Source organism: Anabrus simplex, chromosome 1 (genome assembly GCF_040414725.1).
Source record: "Anabrus simplex isolate iqAnaSimp1 chromosome 1, ASM4041472v1, whole genome shotgun sequence".
NCBI lineage: Eukaryota > Metazoa > Arthropoda > Insecta > Orthoptera > Tettigoniidae > Anabrus > Anabrus simplex.
This window is the reverse complement of record NC_090265.1, coordinates 1637957075-1637981996: the sequence shown is the minus strand read 5'-3', so window position 1 is coordinate 1637981996 and position 24922 is coordinate 1637957075. Positions and strand designations below refer to the sequence as shown.

The window sequence follows — 24922 nt, the reverse complement described above, 5'->3', positions numbered from 1 at the left end:
TTTTTATATTTGTAAGACTTGAAACATGTTCAGCTTATATGAGTTTTTTTTGCCGGGGGGGGGGGGGGGGGGGGGAGGTCTAAATATTCTATAGATCAGCATCACTTCTCAGAAGAATGAGCACCAATATTTAGGTGCCTTATAGTGGAATGGCAAGAATGCTGTTAGAGAGTTTGATCAAGATTTGTTAGATAACGGATTAATACATGACCGTATAAACTTGTTGTATGTTGTTTTGTTGTGGAACTTTTTTGAGGTTATTCAGTGTAAGGTTGAAGAGCAGTTCACTGGATTCTGGATGTAGTGTGTGGCTGGTCGGTGTGTTGAAGTCCTTTAGATGTTAGGAGGAGGACCTGTTGTGTTGCTTGTGTGAGGTGGTCTGAACAGTTGCTTTATCTCTGCTTCTTGTATTGTAGGTTACCTATTATATAATATATTATATATTTATTTTTATTATGTATTTATTTATATTATATATTATATAAATAATATTGACTATGATTAATTCTAAAATAGCATCCATTCAGAGCTCTGACTTGGAGATAGAATTAATGGCTGATGATGCCTGCCATGCCAGGGAGATAGAATTAATGGCTGATGATGCCTGCCATGCCAGGCGAAACATGTACCATACTCAAACTTAATGTAATGACATTGTTATAGTCATAAAGACTCAACCAGTATTGAATAGGTGGTTTCAATAAATTAATGTTTAACATTTAATAACTGTAGACTTTTTGTGCTAGATCTGCCGTAGGCAGAGTTCTCTAGCAGAAGTCAAGGTGTGTACACAGTACGTACAGCTTCTTAGTGACTTGCAGTTGAAGTTATAGTGTCACTAGAGAGAGAGTGCAGCTAGATTGCTCTACGTCTGTGAGTTGAAATAGGGCTCACACTCAAGGAGTGACTCTGTAATTAAAATTGATATAGGTAAGAAGTGAAAAGAAATAAGTAGAAAAGAAAGAAAGAAAGAAAGAAAGGAAGAAATGTACATGAAAATGAATGACCTGTCAATTGATTGAATTTGTAGGGTTACGTCCTGAATTATGGAACTGTTCACCAAAGAGTACAGGGATTGGCAACTAAATGAAAAATAATCATGGCTGTTGCAGAATCTTTGGATGTAATCCAGATGAAGTTGGTACAAAACTGTATAATCTTCATTGTAAAAGTGAAATCAATGGCTTAGTGAGGAAAACAATGGTACAACACAAGACTGGAGTTGGATTAGGCAACGAGGTAGAGCACATGGAAGATTTTCTTGATACGGTATAGTTTTATCAGGTGTGTTTATAATGCCAAAGTATAATCTGCAATAAAAGCGAATGGTGTCAAATCAGATTGCTCAGTATATTCAGATGATTATTTTCTTGAGCTGTCAACAGCGAACAGTTACCTATCATATATGTGACCTTTACACCCTGCATTAACGTATACAAATTTATAATGGGCATTTCTTTATAAACAAGTTGTGTACAACAATAGCTACAGTAATGCATTTTCTTTGATCCGACATATCTACTTTGACTTCACAAGTAAACACTAGCTAGAGCTCTGTCTGATTGTCCATACACACGATTCGCTCTCAGCCTATAAAAGCCGGGGTGGAAGGCAGCTCGGGGTCAGTTGGTCGTGAGAGAGGTTCAGCAACTAGGTATATTCCGATAGCTGAATGGTCTACTTAGTGCTACCCTAGATGTATTCTAACCGAGCTCGATAGCTGCAGTCCCTTAAGTGCGGCCAGTATCCAGTATTCGGGAGATAGTAGGTTCGAACCCCACTGTCGGCAGCCCTGAAAATGGTTTTCCGTGGTTTCCCATTTTCACACCAGGCAAATGCTGGGGCTGTACCTTAATTAAGGCCACGGCCGCTTCCTTCCCACTCCTAGCCATTCCCTGTCCCATCGTCGCCATAAGACCTATCTGTGCGCCGGGCTGAGTGGCTCAGACGGTTAAGGCGCTGGACTTCTAACCCCAACTTGGCAGGTTCGATCCTGGCCTAGTCCGGTGGTATTTGAAGGTGCTTAAATACGACAGCCTCGTGTCAGTAGATTTACTGGCACGTAAAAGAACTCCTGCAGGACTAAATTCCGGCACCTCGGCGTCTCTGAAGACCGTAAAAGTAGTTAGTGGGACGTAAAGCAAATAACATTATTATTAGACCTATCTGTGTCGGTGCGATGTAAAGCAACTAGGAAAAAAAAAGATGTATTCTACCACCACTTTACCAAGAGTAAATTCCTCCACAATGAGAATATGCCAAGAAAGTAGCCTATCTAGAGAGAGAACACTCTAGCTTGACATTTCTCTACAGTGTACAGGCACCTACAGAAGAACACTGTTCTGCTATACTGCACATCTGTCTAAAAAGTAACCAATAAGCATGATTACTTAACAAGCAAATTATAAAGTTGGGATTTTTTTTCTGTCTTCCCCAAGACACTTCTCTACAATGAGACATACATGATCACTTTAATTCTTAATACTTTGAATACCATTTCCACCTTTATTTGGGTTTGAAGACACTTCGTGGTGCATGTCATGATTGTATGTTGTTCAGTTTTGCATGATTTTACAGCATGTTGGTACTTTGATAATTTTGTGTTAACATGAATGTTAATTTGAAATAATCTTATTCTCAACTAAATATTACTATCCTTGCCAATGAAGATTTTGTAATCACAAATTCATTGATTTAATTTGGTTTGGAGGCAAACAATGGTAAGAATTAAATTAGCGTATGTTCAGCTCTTATGTTGTTCATACTGCCCAGATAACAAAGCTAATGAAGAGCAAAAATATTATATATATAGGAAACAGATGGAGAGCAGTGACTTATAGTGTAAGCACCCATAGATGGAGTGCACATAAAAGAGAGCTGGAAATTTTGGACTCTTGTCTTTCGTTTATGTGTACTCTTATCTATGCTTTCTTATCTCTGTTTCCGATACGTTTCTGTACTATCTATATATATTTTACGTGAGCCTCCGTAGCTCAGGTGGCAGTGCACCGGCCTCTCATCGCCGGGTTCCGTGGTTCAAATCACGGTCACTCCATGTGAGATTTGTTCTAGACAAAGCAGAGGCGGGACAGGTTTTTCTCCGGGTACTCTGGTTTTCCCCGTCATCTTTCATTCCAGTAACACACTCCGATATCATTTCATTTCATGCGTCATTCATTAATCATTGCCCTAGAGGAGTGTGACAGGCTTTGGCAGTCGATACAATTCCTATCGTCGCTGCTAGATGGGGGCTTCATTCCATTCCCCTACCGGGCGAGTTGGCCGTGCGCGTAGAGGCGCGCGGCTGTGAGCTTGCATCCGGGAGATAGTAGGTTCGAATCCCACTATCGGCAGCCCTGAAAATGGTTTTCCGTGGTTTCCCATTTTCACACCAGGCAAATGCTGGGGCTGTACCTTAATTAAGGCCACGGCCACTTCCTTCCAACTCCTAGGCCTTTCCTATCCCATCGTCGCCATAAGACCTATCTGTGTCGGTGCGACATAAAGCCCCTAGCAAAAAAAAAAAAAAAAAAAAAACCCATTCCATTCCCGACCCAGTCAAATGACTAAAAACAGGCTGTGGATTTTCATATATACCTTACGTACAATTTACTTGAAGATGGAGTTAACAGAGAGCAGCAACTGTGTAACATTTTGTTTATTAGCTGTTGATTTCAAAGAGTCTATCAAAGTATATATTATCGGCACACTTTTTAGCTATAGATTTGTGTACGGGGGTGAGGAGTAAGGAGGGAGCTCTCCCGGTTCCGGTAGTACTGCCAACTGAATGGAAATAAAATCTGAATTGAATCGATAATATGATCATCAATATGATTTTCTAAACCTTTACTATGTTAAGCCAGCAACTGTGTCACACACAAGTTATATAACATTATCTAACATTTCTCGATGCGAATCTTGTTCCTAGCATGAATTCTATAGTTTGGCTTTGCTGTGTAAACAACAACAGTACTAGTACGTAAAATGTATGCCAGATGTCGCACAGCGATGCTTAAGCGATTCATAGTTTGTGTTCAAAGGTTGCCAATATGAATTTTGAAGATTGCCGAGGCCTACTGATTCAGCACTAGCGTGTAAATCTATCGCTAAAAAGTGTGCCGATAATAATCTCTATCCAAGGATGTGTGGCAATAGACAGAAACTGATAGACCCATATTGCTCTTTAGTTTTCAGCCTGTGAATGTTGTCAGGGTTCTATTGTTGCTGCTTTCTTTGGCCTTTGGATACTCTACTGTGTTTTGAATCATGTCATCTGGCACTGAAATATGTATAACAGTTAAAAAGATTATCTTATTTCCACCACCTTCACCACCTGGGTAAAGTTGGTCGTTCTAGACCAGGGCTGTCCAACATTCGTTTCTACGCGAGCACATTCACATGATAACTAAGGGTATGCAAGCGCCAGGTACGATTCCACTAATTCGACTACTGTTATCGGTACTACAACGACTAAATAATAATAATAATGAATCTAGAATTAAAAATTATATGAAAATATATTTACTCACATAATTAATGTGAAATCTGGCACTGCATGCTCGCTGCAAGTTGAGGAAAGTCTGGTGTGTAACTGGAACAGGCTGCTCTTAACGCGTCATCCAGGTGTGAGTCTGTCAGGCACAATCGGTATTTGTTTTTTATTATGTTCATAGTCGAAAACACAACTTCACAAAGATAGGTTGAACCAAAACATGATTGCATCTTCAGAGCAACACTGCGGGTAATGGGATATTTTTTACCGTCCACCAGAGTCCAGAAATTGCCACATGTTGCGTAGGAGGATTTCAAAGAAAGGTCTGACTGAAGGCTTAAAATTTCTATTTCTAATTCTTCAGGATTATAATTATCAAATATTTCACACACCCTCCCTCCAAGCTCACAAACGTCAACAGAAGCGAAGGGATTATTGACAAACATGTTCACTGGTTCAAGCATTGAAAACTGGCTAAATCTGCTACCAAATTCGGACCCGAGAGTTTCAAGATGTTTAGCAAGAGATGAAAAATCGTGCTTGCCACCATTTACTGTATCTGCCATAGATTTCAAATTTGGAAAATGTGAAAGGGAATTTCTATTTAAATGGACAATCCATACCTTAAGTTTCTTTTCAAATGCATTGACAATACTTATCATACCTGAAATATTATGATCTCTTCCTTGCAATTCGAGATTTAACTCATTTAATTTTGAGGTGATGTCTGTCAAGAATGCTAATTCGATTAGCCAAGATATATCATCAAGTTCGTGATAATATTTCCCAGGAGATGATTTCATAAAGTCTCATATCTCATCCAACAGGCAGCAAAATCGTTCAAGTGTTTTCCCCCCTACTAAGCCGCCTTATGTCTGCATGAAGGATGACGTCACCATACTCCGAATCTGACATACTTAAAATATTTCTGAACAATCGATGACGAGTGGATGACTGTCTTATATAATTCACGACATGAGTTACAATTTTCATGACATGATCGAACTTTAAAACCTTTGCGCATAAAGCTTCTAGGTGAATAATACAATGATAAGGAAGAAATTTTGGAAATGATTCATCCTCAGCGCAAAGAGAAAGAAATCCATTATTTCTACCAGTTATAGGCGGTGCCCCATCTGTTGTTATAGTGACAAGCTTTGACAGTGGTTACTTTCTTTGGTGAATTTAACAAAAACATTAAAATATATCTTCTCCCCTAGTACGTCCATGAAGTGGCAATAGCTTGACAACTTCTTCCTTTACTGTAATATCATTAAAAACCATTCTAGCAAATACACACAACTCAGCAGTGTCAGACATATCAGCACTTTTATCAAACTGGAGTGAAAAATGTTTACACGATTTCAAATCCTGATGTAATTGAGATTCCATATTATTAGAAATCTGTTCAACCCACCTAGCAACAGTTTGGTGAGACAACTGAAGTCCTTTGATTGAAGATATCTTTGTGAGATTCGAACAGAGATTCAGCAGCATTTAGCATAGCTTCTTTCACTACTTCCCCATCACTGAAAGCTTTTTTTCCTTTTAGCTAGGACGTAACAAACTTTGTAAGAAGCTATTGTCACATTACGCGTTTGCTGAACTGGCTTCTTAAACGCACATTGTTGCAATGCTAATTTAGATTTTAGGTCTTTCACTTCGTGTTTTCTTAGTTCAGAATTAACAGAAAATTCACTGTCAAATTTTTTGTGATTAGTCAAAAAATGTCGCTGTATATTATTTCTTTTAGGAACAGACACATTAGTATTATGCAATAAACACACAGACTTTCCTTTGTTTTCAATAAAGTAATACTGGTCCTCCCATTCACTGTTCAAGTTATAATTTCTTTACAAGTAACAAGTAACTAATCTCATTTTGTTTCGTATTGAATATACAATAAGTGAAATTATATCTTGTCCACAGTAATATTATTCAAGAAATAATTTCACTTATAATTTCTTTGCCTTTTAGCCATGTTAAGAAGAGTTATGTTTAATGAAATGTAACTGATTATAAGTTGAATAATTTAAAGTTTAAATAATAATGAAGAAAAGCACACAAAACATGTTGAATGTACAACTTATCACAACACAAGGCACTCAAAACGTATTCCATAAGCCCTGCATAAGCTCACAAGGAATACTGAATATTCGCCTGAAAGCTAGGAACTGGGAACATTCCAATTGCAAGACTTTCATAAATCGTATGTTCATTGTTTACGGCACAGTTTTGTTGGGATTAAAGTTACTTTATGGGTAAATTGGGTGTCCCATTGTCGTCCTGGTGAAACTATGTCATGGTAGGTAGTTTATGGCATTGCAATCAAGTGAACATAAGGAAGCAGTTCTGTTTGACAGAATAAATATGCAGCTATATTTGGCTCCGTGAGTAGAGAGGGCCTTATACCTGGCGCTAGCGCCCCCACCCCACCCCACCCCCGTCCCCTCCCCACAGTGAGAGGTTTGTGGAGGATTTCCCTTTGTCACAACTACTTACATGTTGAATAGCTCTCTTTCTGAACCTTTCTTCTATCTTCTTCACTAATTGCGGACACAAGTCAGTTAGGCCTATATCACATTTATGGCTTACTCAAAGCTCTTTGTGTATTTGGAAGTATGGATATAACAAATTTCCTGACTTTGAGGACCGTATTTTTAAGAGAAAAGTAAGAATATTTATTGAAATTCAAAAGTATTGTTTTCAAATATTAAGTAAAATTTAATTTGGAAGTTAATTGCAAAGGGCGCTATAAAAGGGTATCTCGGACACTATGGCCATGAATGTTTCAAGTTACATCCAAACTTGAAACTAAATGACACATCAAAACTGTTGTGGTTGATGCTGAACTATGTCGTCGCTCCTACAGCAGCTAAATGTTCAACCACAGCAGTTTTGATGTGTCATTTAGTTTAAAGTTTAGATGTCATATATTGGGTCATCTTCAGCCATGCTACAGTTGGAAGACATATGTACTCATATAACCAATAATAAATTAAACACTTTGGTATGCCACAATTTAAAATCTTAATTTAAAACATATGGTTGTTGGGGCTGATGACATTGACGTTTGGACAGGGCTGTTCTAGACTGTCAGTCAGGAAGGGCTTGTATTACTATGATCTAGATTCAAGCGACTCGACTTTGCCTTTCTCATCCTTGCCGTTTGGACAGGGCTGTTCCAGACTGTCAGTCAGGAAGGGCTTGTATTACTATGATCTAGATTCAAGCGACTCGTCTTTGCCTTTCTCATCCTTCTCATATCATAAGTCATGAGTTTCATTGTGATCCATATTGACAACTGATCAAAGGGTAGAGAAGGGTCCATCTATTCAATACCATAAGCTTGTATATTGTCTTATAAAACTAGGTCTAGTTTCGACCCCATATATATTGGGTCATCTTCAGCCACGCTACAGTTAGAAGACATATGCACTCATATAACCAATAATAAATTAAACACTTTGGTATGCCACAATTTACAATCTTAATTTAAAACATTGATGGAAGTCTGAACAACACATCCAAACTTGAAACTAATTGACACATCAAAACTGTTGTGGTTGATGCTGAACTATGTCGTCGCTCCTACAGCAACTAAATGTTCAACCACAGCAGTTTTGATGTGTCATTTAGTTTCAAGTTTAGATGTGTTGTTCGGACTTCATCAATGTTTTAAATTAAGATTGTAAATTGTGGCATACCAAAGTGTTTAATTTATTATTGGTTATATGTGTGCATATATCTTCCAATTGTAGCGTGGCTGAAGTTGACCTGTTATATAGGGGGTCGAAAATAGTCCCAGTTTTATAAGACAATATACAAGCTTATGGTATTGAATAGGTGGGCTCTTCTCTACCCTTTGATATTAATCCTTCTCATAGTATATTTCCTAACATGTACAGGAGATGAAAAGTACTGTATGATTACTCTCAAGCCAGGTATAATATTAGATATTTGAATCTGTGCAGTAGGTTACTAGGTTTACAGTGTCATAATTTTCTCTTGTGTCTTCACCTTTCAATTTTCTAACAGATTTCCTCGTCCTTAAGGCTTTGGGTATCTCCATTCTCGTACACTGATTCATTAATTCACAATTTATACATCTGGTTGTTGGGGCTGATGACCTTGACATTTGTCAATAACGGTCATCTTAGTCATCGTAGGTCTGTTGAGCTAAGCATTCATTAATACCTGTCATGATTTTAAGGATTCGGCAGGCTAGGGACTGGGTTTGGATTTTTTTTGGGAGGTATTATTAAACAATAACAAGACCAGCTTTACAAACACACACAATTCCCTTCACCTGTATTATCTTAATTAGGCACACTGTACATTTACAAAATATACAATTAAAAATCTTGAAATCTTTGTACAAGTACAATGATAGCTCTTAGATAGTCTCTTTCTAAGTCCTTGACTATTTAGTTAATTTACACTCTGCAATACAATAAGATCAAACCCTGCAAAACTTGGTAATTACTTATCTTGTGAATGAAGACTTCTTCTTCCATCTGCATCCGTCTTCTTTCTTGACTTCTTCTCTGCACCCGAGACACCATTGTCACCTGGTGCAGTGCGATGTTTAGTTAAAAGCGGACGTGCATCTCCAGGACTCCAACTTGTCGCCCTCGAACTCCGTTGTCAAACAGAATAGCCTATCCTCCCAACAGTACTGACTGTAAAGTTAAGTTTACTGATGGGAAAGGCACACTATATTACTCGGCCTTCCTAGCAAACAGTTTGATGATCGTTTCCAGTCTTTAGGCTCACAGCTACGACAAGTTACTTAGTTGTGTGGCTCTAAGTCTTTCTATAGCAACCTGCTATCTATGCTGTACACAGTGATACCTTCACTGCCTCGCGTAACACTTTACAATTTCTGGACTCTTTCTCTCATTGGCATGCGGCCACATACTACTTGTTACGCGGCTTACTGCCACACGCGTAACCTACAAATTGTGTACTGTTTTGGCTCACAGCCACACACACGCTGCTTGCACGGAAGCTGGCTAGATTCTCCCTCTTTGTGACACACACGTTGCCTACATAGTAGTTAGACAGATTCTCTCCCGATCCGTCGAAGCACCACCCCCCACACTTCACGTTCTAAGCCCCTCGAAGCCCCCCCTCAACTTCTCCAGAAGCTCGTCGTTCCCATGTCTAACCAGCTCACACACTCCTCCCACCAATTGACGGGGGAGTGCCTCGGAATCCACCCGAATGACCGGCCTCCCACCGCGTCAGGAACTCTCCCCCCCCCCACAGGCCCCCAGAACCCTCCACCTCGCCCTTCGCCTCACACCGACATCGTGCCGTCGTCCACCTCACAACATCACACCAAAACCCACATGAAATCTTATGCTATTAACACTTAGAATTTTCTTCCACTTAATAAAATCATCACTCAAACATTTGAAACACCAACCTCTTGCCACTGTTACATGACCATACAAACTCCAATCGACACTCAACATCCCGGGTCTCGGAGGTCGCGGATTCGAGACTCGCCCGAGTCAGCCCACCCGGCACCAAGACACGAAAGGGGACGCGTCGCGACATGCATTCGTGACATACCTGCATTCTTAAATCATTCAAACAATAGAGACTTCTTTCCCTGGACATATAATATTGGCTATTATCCAGTAGGGCCATCATTGCTTGCTCAGTGTATGTTGTATTCCTTACAAAATGTAAAATATCAGATTATTAAGTGTGATCATGTCACTAAATTCGGATTCGATTGGATTTAAAAAAATCTTAGGACTGAACCTCTGCAACCGTAATATGTTAATGTGAGAATGCTTGGAACATTAAATATTATGAATGTAACTGTCACATATAATGTAGTTTCAAGTTGCACTGTGCAAGTTGTTTTATAGGGCCCTTTCCTACTGCTCTAGTAGAGGGTACTTGTTTTTCAATAAATTTATTTAGCCTTCAGTAATCATATGACTATTGTAATCCAGGCTTCTTTGTTTTATTTCTGCAAATGAAATACCCAAACTTCTGATGCACGCTGCTCAGTACCTTTCCTAGAAGAACTCTCCACTATGATTACTGTGAAATACAGCACCACTGACCCCTAGCATGTTCGTGGTATACCAAAGTAGCCGCTTGTATTACAACTGAAAGAGGACAACTTGCAAAACAGTACCAATAAGAGTACGCAGAAAGCTGCTACTGGGTGTTCAAGATGAGACTGTGACACCAGTGGAGACTTCCTGCTGTGGTGTATGCATCCAGCAGAGGAACAAGGACACTTGCCAGTGCTGTAGTAAGTCCGAGAAATGAGCATCCAGAGTACATGAAAAAGATTTGTATGAAATGTTTTAAGTGCTGGACAACCTCTGACGGAAGTTTAGAATAGAATCCTTGCAGTCTGCAAATATAAATTTCACCATTTTGGTTGTGTTAGGTTAGGAAACTGATAGCATTGTAAACATTTAATTGTAGAGAAACTCATTTTTCCACAATTCTTTCATGTTTTCATTCAGTTAAGAAGACGATAGCAAATTTCTTGAACAAACACAAATTAGTATTTCTTGCTGTGTCAAACAATTAATAATATTCCATACACTGATATTTGCCTATCCACTGGACTATCACACACAAAATATTTTAGAGGTGAAAGCCTGCTGTAAATCTAATCAAAACATCGGCTCTGTTAGAAAAAAAACAGATTTGATGAAGGCAGCACCTATTCTAGCATTGTTGCTAAGCAAATTAATTGCAAATTTATGGTCCTAAAAATTAGGATTATTATGGCCTGAAATCAATTACATTCTTATGGAGCTTAGTCCCTTCCTCTGCCTTACAGCAATTCTATTATAATATTGTATATCTAGTGCAATGCGAGTTGTTGACATTATCTTCATCTGTTCATCACTCCAGCTAGCTAGCTGGGTGCTGTTATACATAGGTCTCTTTCAGTTTGTTCTGTCAATCCACGATTGTTCGGTTCCTCTTTGACATGCTAACAGTACCAAGAGTTTTGTCTACTTTTCAGAAATCAAACGCATTGACTGGGTATGATGATGATGATATAAACATATTTTAACGACACTACTTATCCATGTGTGTTTGACTCTTATAGCAATGACATAATATTCTAAATATGTTAATACTTTTGCCTGTTGCGTTTCCTTTTCTGGTCGTGATTAAGCAGTGTCACACTATACCTAGAGCTCTGTTTATGGGGTTCATGGTGACAAGACAAGTTTTTTGAAAATATTGTCAGAATACTCGAGTTGTATATATTTTTGATTGTTCTTCTGTCTTATGGTTATTTTATGTTAGATTTTCAATGAAAATGTGCAAATGAATATTGAATATTCATGACCGCATTGTAATCAAAATCAAGCCCGCCTGGTGGTCATGGTCGTTAAGGTGTTGAAGTCCAAATGGTCTAACACTGTGGTTAGCTAGCTCGAGTCCCATTGGTCGAAAAAGTTTTCACCATCAGAATGTTGGCTGACAGGGTAGGGGAGGTGATAGTATACAATTTCTAATCACTAGATTGCATGCCAAAAGCCTGGATTAAATTCCAAACCTCTCCGCAGTGCTCGTATGGAGTGAGGGTATATGATGCTGTTGATGGTGATTTGTCCGTTGGATGGGGATGTTAAGCCTTGAGCAGACACCTTGGGGCTATTCGACAGGAGTAGGCTATGTGCCGGCACCAGGTTTCACCCTCTCCCTTCCTACTATCATATATCATGTCTTTCATTTCATCTCATTAACTCCTCTGATGAGGTTGACATCAGGAAGGGCATCTGGTCATAAAAACTTGCCACGACAGATTCATCTCGCCTCATACCAGGCCCTGTAGAGAAATGGCACAAGGGTTGGAAAACAAACGTTATAATCAAAATCGACTTTCAGCCTATTAGGTCATGTTACTTACATTTAGTACATGTTGAAGAGATGTTAAGTACAGAAAAAAAAAATAGCCAACTGGACACCAGAGGAATTCGAACCCTAACACGACCTAATAGGTTGAAAGTCTTATTTTGATGAAAATGTGCAAAATTTGAAAAAATAAATCTCTTCCTACTGTCTTTTCTATTATAGAAAATATATAAAATATTAGTGCTTATCATCTTAATATTCACAAATTTAGGATATTCTTGTAAGAGGATATGACACTTATCTCACTACATTGTACCAGTACTCTACTAAAACAAATGTGTTTGAATTTCATGGGATACTATTTAAAAAGAAAATATTTGAAACATTCTGGCATAATTGCAATATTGTATTCACTCCATATCTTTTGAAATAGATTTGTCAGGAATTGCTAAATTACATTTCTCATTGTCTTTTCTTTTTGAATTTCCATGTATTGTTGAATGCTTTATCATTAATTGACTGTGTTTATTTTGGTTCATGCAGTTGGAGGCGACAGACGAGGCAAGTATCCTCTTGGCAAGTCATTCTGATGGAGTCGAGTCTGATAGTGATGATGAGCTCCTGAGGACCTAAGCCTCTCATCATCTCCAGAATGTTTGTGGACTATTTTGTTAGTTTGTTCTTGTATTCTTTATAATGTGTGATTGTTATAGGAAGTGCAATGAAGAAATCACATTTCTTGGTAGCATAAAGTTATGCTCATCCCTGTTCCTCTACCCCTCTCTTTATGCACATGTTGGCAAATATTGTAAAATAAATTATTTTTGTGTGAATTTTGTTAGTGAAATGTCAGAAGTTACTCTTTCTGAGTGTATCTATTGCTGTTTACGTTGTGTGTGATGCTTTTTAGAGAATATGTTGACTGATTATACTCATTGCACTTCCTTCTTGTAATTTTTATATAAACTCTATATGAGATACATTAAGAGATATATTCTTTTATGTGATATTGAAGTGCATCTTTGATGTATTTTGAGCTAACTGTTTATTGCAGTATTATGGAAGGTAACTTCATGATACTGATTGGAAAAGAGAGATGTCATGGCTGTGTTGACTGAACAGGGAACTTTATAAAAAACGTAATGGGACCAGTGGATGACAGTTTAGAGGTAGAATAGATATTGTGGTTCGTTATACTAGTCTTGGAATAGTAGTTATTAATTGTAATAAAGTATTAATTAATAAAATTGTTATTTTCTGATTAAATATAATTTGTTGTCTAGAGAATATTAGACTCTCTTACTTCAGAATGTTATTGTTGTATGGTATCAGGAAACTGGGTCAAGCTGTAACAAAGATAAATGAACATAACTAGTTTCCATGCACATAACTGTTTTTGTCAAAGAATTGGCAAGCAAATAAATAAATAAATAAATAAATAGGTTAATTTTACCATATGAAAGGTAAAAATATTTTCATGTCAACAACTCTTGTTGTTGACAATGACGCACCATTTAGGGATTTATTTATTTTGTTTTCGCTTTATCATAATTTTAATCTTTTTGAGGTATCTTATTTTGCTAGTCATGTTAACATAGAGAAGGTTTTTGGTGTTGCAAGGAATGAGAAGGGTTAGGATAGGGAAGGTTATGGCCATGGCCTTAATTAATTTACAGCCTCCGCATTTGCTTGGAGTAGTAGAACGGAAAATCATTCTCAGGGCTGATGCTGGTGGGATAAAATCCACTATCTCCTGAATGGAAGCTTGCAGCTGCATGACTTGAACTGTACAGCCAACTTGATCGGTAATTTTGAAGTCGGCTTCAAACTCAAGGAAAGTAGGCAAGGGATGTGATTTTTTTCTAATCTTTCAAAATTTCAGAACTTTTTAAATTCTCATATCTTTTCTTCTTATTCTGTTACCCTTGTCCAGGGGACTCCTGGGTCGGACAGTGCATCATCGACTTGCATTTCATGCTCTCCTTTCACCACTCTTCTTGGTATGTGGTTTCCACCTCCGCCTGTCTGCTGCCTAGATAACTATGCAAATATAGTCCCTTCCCAGTTTTTTTAACCCTTACTATACTACATTACTGTAATGAAATTATCTTTGTTTTTTGTTTTTAGTGCCAGTGGTTTAACGTAGCACTAACACATCAAAGATTTTTGGCGATGCAGGGATGGAGGAACTTGCTAGAATTGGGAAGGTAGCGGCCATGACCTTAATTAAGTTACAGTCCCAGCATTGAAAGTGGGACACCACAGGAAACTTATCTTCAGGACTGCAGACAGTAGGATTCGAACCCACCACCTCCCGAGTGCAAGCTCACAGCTATGCGACCCTAACTGCATGGCCAAGTCACTCGGTTGTTATCAATTGTTAATGAGAATTAGAACCAGTATATGCTTATTTTAGTTAAAAGTATTAATTATTACATTCCAGGTATGTTTATAGCATATCTGCCTATAAAATACAAAATTGTGATATATAGGTGATAAATTAAACTGGATGTGGGAAAACTTTTAAAAGAATAGGCTAAGATATGAAAAATGCACACCTAAAATGTTATTCATTAGTAGGGTCATTGATTACATGAAAGATTACTGGTGTCATATTGCTGTTTGCTTTTGGGAAAAATGAGAACTTTCATCAAAATTTTAAAAAAATTGGTTTCATCCTTCGGTTTTATTAATTTGATCATGAAACTGTCATCTACTAGTCCTCTATTTCAACTGGTTCCATTATATCGACTGTCCATATGTAAACTACCAAAACTTTAAAATGTGAAAAATGTTGTTTTATTGTGCAAACAGCTTCTATTTGTATATACTTTAGTAGTGTGCAAAAAAAAGAATGAAAAAAATATGAGTATGATTAAGCAACATACTAACAGTATGACCCAGCATAACATATGCTCAAGAGTGTAGTGTTCTCCTGTAAAGTAATGAGTTTATGGTGTCCATAGTAGGCCTATACATAGACATTTGATATTTAATGAACATTCTCCATACACATGGATTAATATTTATTTTCCTCTGTAATATCTAGATTGTACTCACGTATTTGAACAAAAACCTTGTGCTGTTTAAAGAAAAACATTGTGAAAAATGTCAGTTTGAGTCCAGTCTTGAAATTTTGTTAATAGGTTGGACTTCTTTAGTTTTTTTTTTTAATTCCTGGAAGCACCACTGTTTTAAATACATGCAATGTCTCTGTGTGCATGGCTTTGCAAGTTTGTTCATTAGGGGATAGTAATATATGGTAAGACACATTGTAATTTCCTCTTTAACCTTAGGATTAATAATAATAATAATAATAATAATAATAATAATAATAATAATAATAATAATAATAATAATAATAATAATAATGTTAAAAGGACAGTATATTGGAATTTTTTCCTGAAAGTGATTGTTTAATATGCCCAAATTTGATCCCACAATCCTAGAGATCTTTTCTAACAAAACAAATATAATAATAGTTTTAATACAGCCAAATGGCCATGTAAAAAACCAAAATAACAAATATGACGTACGCCACCTAGCTCAATCGGTAAAGCATCCAGTGAGAAATCGGTTTGTGGGTTCTTTCCCAGTGGTGTCTGGTTGGCAATTTTCTCCATTATCTTATGCGAATCTTGAAATTTATGCCTGTAAAGGCAGCAGTTTCATAATTCATTGTCATGCTTCCCAAGTACCGGTACTTGAAGTGTCCACCACTTCCAGACCCTCTCCTTTCATTGTGATCGCCCCCCATTCCGTTCCTGTTTCCTCATATCGTGACCAGGGTTTTGCTCTTGAGTATGTAATCAACATGACCTGATAAGATGAAAGTTTATTTCAAGTACAGTACAATTTGGTCGTGAAAGCTTAATATGTAACTAACCCTATAGTATTCATAGAATAGAAATTAATATTTAGGAGAAAGTTTATCTGTGACATATATTAAAAATAGTACAGGAGCTCTGTCCAACCAATGGCCACAAGTCTTAAGAGTGTAGAATACATAGTAAGGGTGTTAGAAATACTGTAAGTCAGCATGAAGTTTAGGTTCAGAGACTTTTTTGCGCCTAGCTTCTCTTCTTGGGAGTGTTGTGAAATCACACTATTTACACTCTCTACCGACTCCATGACATTTGTGTTGTTTGTTCTTCTCGGGTATAACTCTCTCCAGAGGCTTTATGGGATGACCTTCGATGTGACTCGTGACACTTCGCCATCTTGGCTTTCTTACACTCGGCCTTGGACGTTTTGGGCTTTTTCGACTCTTTTAAACTCATAATTTTGACTAGTTTTCATGTGCAGTAGGCTTGAACCATCTTTATATTAAAGATATTGAGATATTTTGGAAATTTTCACTAAATTCTGAACTATTTATAACTTTTCACACATCTAGGAGTCAAGTTTTGTCACAAATATTACAGATATCTATAGATTGTTCATAGACGAAAGGAATGACACCTCGTGGAAAGTACCCTAATTTTGCAGTTTAGAGTTATAATAATTTTACAATACTGATATGTCCAGTTCACATTAGCTCTGATTTCACTACAAAATGGCAGATGTGCTTGCTGCTCACTGTTGCATCCAACCTTAAACACTATTTTGGTAGACTTTTTGAACCTTTCTCTCTTCAATTCCATCATTATGCTTTTTTAATTTTTATAGTTTTTAAATTATGGAAGGAAGTCTGGTCTACACTTCTTGGGAGACATGGATTTTTACTGAGGGACCATCTGTGGATCAGTGGCAGAGTGTCAGCCTTCTGATCCCAAGTTCACAGGTTGAAACCTCACAGAGGTAGTTGTACTTTTAAAGGGGGGGAAAAGCCATAGGACATCCTAGTCGCCCTAGAGAGATCCAGTTTACTCGGCCGTCTGGTAGAGTGGTGTAGTGGTAGCGTGCCTGCTTCTTACCCAGAGGTCCAGGGTTTGATTCCTGGCCAGGTCAGGGATTTTTACTTTGATATGAGGGCTGGTTCGAAGTCCACTCAGCTTACATGATTACAGTTGAGAAGCTATCTGATGGTGAGATAGTGGCCCCTGTCTAGAAAGTCAAGAATAGGGGCAGAGAGGGTTTGTTGCGCCGACCACACGGCACCTCATAATCTGCAGGCCTTTGGGCTGAGCAGCGGTCGCTTGGTAAGCCAAGTCCCTTTGGGACTGTTGTGCCATGGGGTATGGTTTTGTTTTGTTTTGTTTTGATCTGATGCCTTTGCTGGCATGATGTAGTGTTTACAGTGCACTATGTCTTCTGGTATGGGCTATATCAAATTTGTTACTTTCATTGACCTGTCTCAGTCTCATCCTTGGCTTTGACAACATGAAAGTGACTGAGGTATGAGTGATGCTAGTAATACCATTCCTTATGCATCCAATCCCTGTTATGAATGTTGTGAAAGTATCGCTCATAGGGTCGGTTGTTGCATGCACATGTAATAGCAGCGACTGGCTCGGTGAGGAAAGCAACGGGAAACTACCTCACTCCTCATTTCCCTAGTACTCCTCTTCAGTGATGCCTAGGCTATTTATGACAGCTGTTGGCAGAGCTGCAGAGGATCAAACCAGCCTTCGGGCTGAATACCCAACATACAACACAACACAGAATAATTGGTGTGCAGCCAACCTAGATGGCATCAAATTAAAATGCCTGCACACAGGAGCAGAGACTATATGATGATGATCATAGTCATTATTATTATTATTATTATTATTATTATTATTATTATTATTATTATTATTATTATTATTATTATTATTGAGGGATCCAATACTGGATCAAAATTATTTTAATATTCTATGTCAAAAAAGGTGGTAAACTTGATATCGCTCTGTATGTAATGGCCTCTTAATAAAGAAATCCAGCCTTCAAAATTTAACTACAGTATATTACTAACATAACAAAATTCTTAAACAAGTACTGTATTTGGAAAATAGTTAAAGAGGTACTCTAGGTGCAAATAATTACAAAAGAAATGATGTCTTACAATATTCTTCTGTCCCCTAAAATACCCATTTGTACCCTTCTTTTTTTTGCATGTGATACCACATTTCTTCAGTATTCTGTTCGTTTACAGAGAAGTTATTCTTTAGAAAAAAGATGAGGCATCCAGAGGTCCTATAATACACAAATTTGTTGTAATTTGTGATCAAATGTGCAATACTACTCTTTAATGCTTTATTGAACTAATATTTTTCAGAATAAACTGTTTAAATACTTGAATCAGTCATTGTTAGAAGGCACAATGTCAGATTTTGATGAAAATTACATATTGGTTGAGACTCATTTTGTAAAGAAAGATTCATCTGGACATGTTACCTGGCCTTTCTCTAATGGTAAAACTGGTTGCTGAATTTAAGTCTGTGTTAAAGAGAACTTGATCACAGACTTTCATTATTACATTATTACATAGCTTTACATTCAAAATACAGTACAATAGTATGCATTAGTGGCAACTATAAATATCTTAATATATAAAAAATAAACCTAATTAAACTTATGATTCATTGTTAAAAAGAGTGTGGTCAGCAATTTGCCTTTTTATTTTAAATTTCGAGAAGGATAAAATCAACCAAATAGCGTGCACCTTTCTAGAATAGTATTATCATGGGGAGTAATGCTTACACAGGACAGTACTGGTAACAGATCTTTACAATTAAGCAAGAAAAACACTCGGTACAGAAAAAAATTATGTGTTGCCTTTTAACAGTAACTGATTCAGTTGCACTATAGTTATTGCTTGCTCCTGAAATTTATATAACTTAATTTCTTTTTCAAAATTAAGTTTAATATATTACAAAGAAATGTCATTAAAGCATACAAGAATGTTTGATGTCTTGTACAGGTCATATCTGTCTGCTAGGTCATCAAGCCTGAAGGCTGGTTGTATCCTCAAATAGCACCACCAAAGGTTATGTGGTTATAAGGAAGCAACTGATGGTAGCACCCAAATAAGGCATACTAGGCAGGTTGAGTGGTGACGTAGTTTGCCATTTGCCTTTGCTTTCCTCAACAGATCTTATATGCTAGACCAATTTATAACATCACATCTACTTCGGCAATATCTGTTCTGGATTTATCATATTAGATATAAGACACACAGCATTTAAAGGGGAGGATATGTTGAGCAACATCTTCCTCTTACTCAACTGAAGCCTGTTTATCTCCCATTGTCTTTGTTGTATTGATTAGAGTAGTCCAAAGAGAGTTTGTGATAATGTAATTAATATTGTCTTACATTATGCTATGATTCAGGGAAGAAAGTGTGTAAAGGAAGACCTATTCTTTCTATGTGCATTGATACATTTTTTTTTTTTAAAAAGTAACTATAAGGACTATTCATTCCACAAATGAGGTACGTAGTATATTTGAAATAAGCTGGAAATTGGATCTGGCTCAAAGGTTTCTCTGAAAATATGAGAACAGCTTTCCAGAAAAAAAGGTAACAATATTTCTGACTATGCTACTCTATTGTACACAAGTCAGCTCGCTGAACTTCACACCGTAGGTTCCCAATCTTCTTGTACTTCGACGCTTCTTTAGTGGTCCAAAAACATAGATAACAGTTGGTTGGTTGGCTTATCCCAGTGGTTGCTACTCGTGTGTAGGGATGTTATGCAACAATATGATGTCTATTCACAGCCATTTAAGTTATGGATTTTTCAGTTTCAGATGTGCCCTTAAACTATAAATATCAAGCATACTACGCATCGCAATGTTTGACCATTTCTTGACATCCCCCTGACACCTTGCAACTGATATGATACACTACACCTGACATGAAGGCAAGTGATGGTATACCTGAACAGGTTTGGTGGGAAATTGGAATCAAATTGGGTTCAATAATCATGTGAGATATCTTAAGGCACACACAAGGGGATAAACACAATGGCAGGTCAGGAAAAAAAAAAAAAAAAAAAAAAAAAAAAAGAAGAGAGAGAGAGAGAGAGAGAGAGGGGGGATATCTCCACATCTTCACACACGCGCACGCACACACACACACACACACCTTCAAATACCCAATTAGGTATTTTTTCAATTCATCATCATTTAACCATCTCCATTTTCCTGCGTGTGATGTAAGAGCGCTCTCCATTTCCGTCTGCACAGGTACGTTCCTTCCTCTTCAGTTTTACTCCATTCTCCATTTTTTGCAGATCTTCTTTTATTTGGGATATCCATCTTGTCCTTGGCCAGCCTCTAGGTCACTCTTCAAGTGACCAAACCATTTTAATCTTGATACTGTATTGCAAGAGAGTTGCTTGGACGTCTTTCATATCGTCATATCTATCTTATCTTGTCTTGTTTTCTGAAGCACTGACCCCAGGAATTTCATTTCTACAGCCTGGAGTCTGTTGTTATCCCTTCTGTTGATGTTCCTGTCTTTCTGTATATGACTTCTTTGTTCCTTTCTACCACTTATATTAGCTCATTGAGTTTCTTTTCTCCTTTTGTGTTTTTAGTCTTTAACCATTTGTATTCATCTTTTATCTTGTTAATTTCTGTGTTTATATGGCTTTCTTCTTATCCTACACTTAACACATCAGCCTGCCCTCTTGATGAAGCTGGGAAGCAGAAACAAGCTTGTCAGGGACTGAGAAGAAATGAATTTGGAAGAACTGGGATTGATGAGAAGAGAATGTATTTACTTGAAGATGGCAATGTATGAAGATATGGAGATTTTCCAAGTGTTTTTGTTTTTTCTATTTCTCTCTCTTCTCACACCATCCTGTCATTTTGTTTATCCTGTGTGTTTAGTGTTCCTATCTTTCTTTACATGATCTGATTTACATTTGTTTTTTCATTTCCATAAATTGTATGAGAAATCTTGTTACCTTAAATTATTGAACATGTAATTCTTTTTCTCTAAATAAAATACTAATTGGCAGGATCCTCTTCTTTTACCAAGTCTTCCAGGTGACTTACCCTCCTTCACTCCTCTCCGTGACTGCAATTCAACCAGTTCATGAGAAAAAGTTCAACAAATATGTTCATTCTTAATTCAGCTTTTATCCCTTCTTTACAGTATATACTGTATACTTCCCTGCCTTCATTTCTACTAGTTCACTTTTGTGTACCTATCTGTCTTTTGAATCATAGGTTGCAACTAAAACTCACTAAATTTACTTTTCTAGATTTAATTAATCATAGAATGTTCTGTTTGTTTAGTTAAAAAGAATTTGAGATTTATGTTCCTTGCTCTAATGGGGTACCTATTTGGTCTTAATTCTCATCTTTCATGCCATCACCAATTCTTTCAAAAACAATTATTTATCCTTTTGCTCCTGCAGTGTTTCAACCAGATCTCTCTCTATTTCAAACAGAGACTTTCATTCCTATCCTTAAATGTAATACTCAGGGTGACCATATTTCTGAAGGTACAAAATGGGGGACGTCTATTTTCAAGACACATTTTTTTGGACATAGTATCGTGAAAATAACATATAATTTATTTTGAATTTTAATATTGCAGTTACAACTACAAAGTACTAAAGGGTATATTTAGTTATGAATTACAAGATATTTCAACAGGGAGCATAGTAGCTTAGCTGAAGACTTTCCAACTGGATGACTGAGGTTTGAATCCTGGTCGATCCTGGGTTGGAATTTTCATCTGAAAAATCACGTGTCATCAGGAAGGGCATCCGGCCTTAAACCAAAATGAGCTTGGGTGGGTTCAGCGAGCCCAGATATTTGGGATAAGCCGAAAAAAGTTAGTTACAAGATATATCGACAATTTAATCACCTTATTCCAGTCTTCATACAACTTTGTTTTACTCAACAACATTAAGAGGTGGAACTTCCACAGTGCGTAGAACCAAATAACATTAAGAGGATACATACACTTCCAGCACTATAAATTAAGTTAAAAAATTTTTCTCTTTAAATTAATAAATTAAAAGTTTGTGTGATAAAGTAGAAATAATCTCTACCTTTGTAAGTGATAACTCAAGTAATCAAGATAGCTAGAAAGAAAGTCGCTGGTATAAAGAGAAAAAGCGGAACATAAAAACAACTCATTTCTGTACTCTTCCCAACAACTTTACTTATATTAAAGGTAATTAAACTTCACATTGCCTTCCTCTTTCAAAATGTGGTAAAATGGTATATATTTTTAATTTGTAGAAACATTTGGAAAATGAGAGTGAATAGAAAACTGATGAGACAACTTAAGATAACAGGATTGTTCTGGCAAAAATGGGACGATGGTCACCCTGGATATACTGTTAAATCAATTTTGCACAAATGTACATGCAGTATGCTTTGAATTTTGTGCTTGCTCTGTCATTGATATAGTGTTTGAAAAAGGTTTCCTGGAGCTGTTAATCACATTGTCTTGCCTCACAGCTATAGAGGTTTTCTTAGATCTGGTTGGAGAGAAACATCTAAACTGTTGTGGATTTTTGCCTACGTGGTGGTCACTGCATTCTCATTAGACCCATTCGTACACCAAGTAGGAGTGTACCAATGATGATTGGACAATGTGTACCTTCACTTCTACATACTTCCTTTCCATCAGTCTGCTTTGCCACTCCTGATCAACATACAAAATGCAATCTAATTAGGCCATAAGATGTCTTGAATGTTTTAGTTGCACAGTATATTTCATTATATACTGTGTTAATTTCAGGTTTGTTAGACACTGGCAGAACTTCAAAACTGTTCTTTTCTGTGCTATACTTCGCTGTTAAAAGAAACAATGCATTATATTTATTACCAAAGAAGAAACTATTCTGTTTTCTGGGTTATGAGTAAATGCTTAATTTTTCATGGAGAGTAATCTCATTAATGCTGGTGAATATTGTATACCAAGACTATAGTATTATATTACTGAAGCTAGTTTATGTATATAATTTAATGTTTGAGTTCCTATTGATACCTAAGTACAGTGAAACCTCGATTCTCTGTTTTTGGAGGGACCCCGGAAAAAAAACGTACAACACGGGAAAACGGAAAATCCGGGAATGAATGAACCATCAACTGTTTGGCCAAACATCACAAAAATGAAATGTATACTTATAATCTTACAAACACCCCTAAACCAAACCAGACTACAGCCCCAATGGCCTTCCACCTACCAAGCGACCGCTGCTCGGTCCAAAGGCCTGCAGATTACGAGGTGACGCATGGTCAGTGTAACGAATCCTCACGGCCGTTATTCCTGGCTCTCTTGACCTGGGTCGCCATCTCACCATTAAGTAGCTCCTCAATTAAAGGTAATTGTGGAATTAATTGTGGAATGAGTGAACATGGAACCAGCCCTCATATCTAGGTAAAAATGTCTGAACTAGCCAGGAATTGAACCCGGGCCCTCTGGGTGAGAGGCAGGCGAGTTAGACCGGGGGGCTGGCTTCAAACATTCATTACCGGTACGTGACTTTAAAATCTTGAAACTTTACATTCACTGTTACTGGGAAAACTTTGTCAGTTTCTTCTGAAAACTTCTTTCAGTTCAGCAACTTTGATCAGCTAAACTCTTTGAAAAATCTCTTACACCTGTAATGCCGAGCCAAACAACAATTGACCACAAGCAGTTTTTAATTCTCTAATCTAATAAAATAAAGCACATTAGATATAAAAGTGCCCAACATGATGGTGAAATCCCCTTTTTTTTTTTAAAAAAAAAATCTTCCATTGTAATTTAGTCACTGTTATACTGTTTGTAGTCAATTTATGGAAATCTTGTACCACGTAAATTAGGCCTACATCGACTTTTAAAGGTTATGTTGAACTCAAGACTATGGTTTTGGATGCAAGTATCAATCCTGAAGTTCTCAAATGCATTATATTCAATTCTGTTTGTCACTAATCACAATCAAATTGTAACGAGAAAAAATATCATTAACACTACCGAAAGAATGGTTATTCACAACCTTCACTCAGCTGGAAAGCGCGCTCCACTGTACAAGTCGTTACGACTGCGAAATGATACAAAGTTTTTAAATGTAACGTGCGCAAAAAAAAAAAAAAAAAAAAAAAAAGAAACGACTGCAATTTTTATAACATTTTAGCACAAAAACGTGAAATTCCCAGTCTTATATTAGGACCAAAATGGTAATAGGCAATCCCTAAAGGTCCCATGACTTTATGTACAGTATGTAAGGTTCTGGTCTCGATAACATAATCGTATTGCAAGTAGTCCACTTCATGACCGTATTGATGAGTATAATCAACAAGAATAATTAAAGAACCACCTAATCGATACTTTATTTTTTGAGTTGGGCAAAATTAAATAAACATTATCACTCACAGAACACGTTTCGACCACTTAGTGGTCATCATCAGCTGTATAAGGAAACTTAGATGAAAAATATTGGGCAATAAGCACTATCGTTAATCTTTAGGTTATGGAAAAAATATTTGCTGTGTTGATTGTTTGACTGGTAAAAGTTTTTTTTAACTAAGAAGATACCAAAGAACTTTTACCAGTCAAACAATCAACACAGCAAATATTTTTTCCATAACCTAAAGATTAACGATTGTGCTTATTGTCCAATATTTTTCATCTAAGTTTTGTTATACAGCTGATGATGACCACTAAGTGGTCGAAACATGTTCTGTGAGTGATAATGTTTA

At 37.1% G+C, this 24922-nt stretch overlaps 1 protein-coding gene across 1 annotated transcript in view; it reads left to right on the top strand.

Moving 5' to 3' along the window:
* The window catches only part of LOC136863280 (cation-independent mannose-6-phosphate receptor), a 645945-nt gene extending 621614 nt beyond the window's left edge, over positions 1-24331 (top strand). The window contains exons 18-19 of the mRNA XM_068225646.1: positions 12890-13016; positions 20893-24331. Of these exons, the coding sequence (XP_068081747.1) occupies positions 12890-12979 (90 nt within the window). The 3' untranslated portion in view covers positions 12980-13016; positions 20893-24331. The remainder of the gene's footprint in view (positions 1-12889; positions 13017-20892) is intronic.
* Positions 24332-24922: the final 591 nt, after the last annotated feature.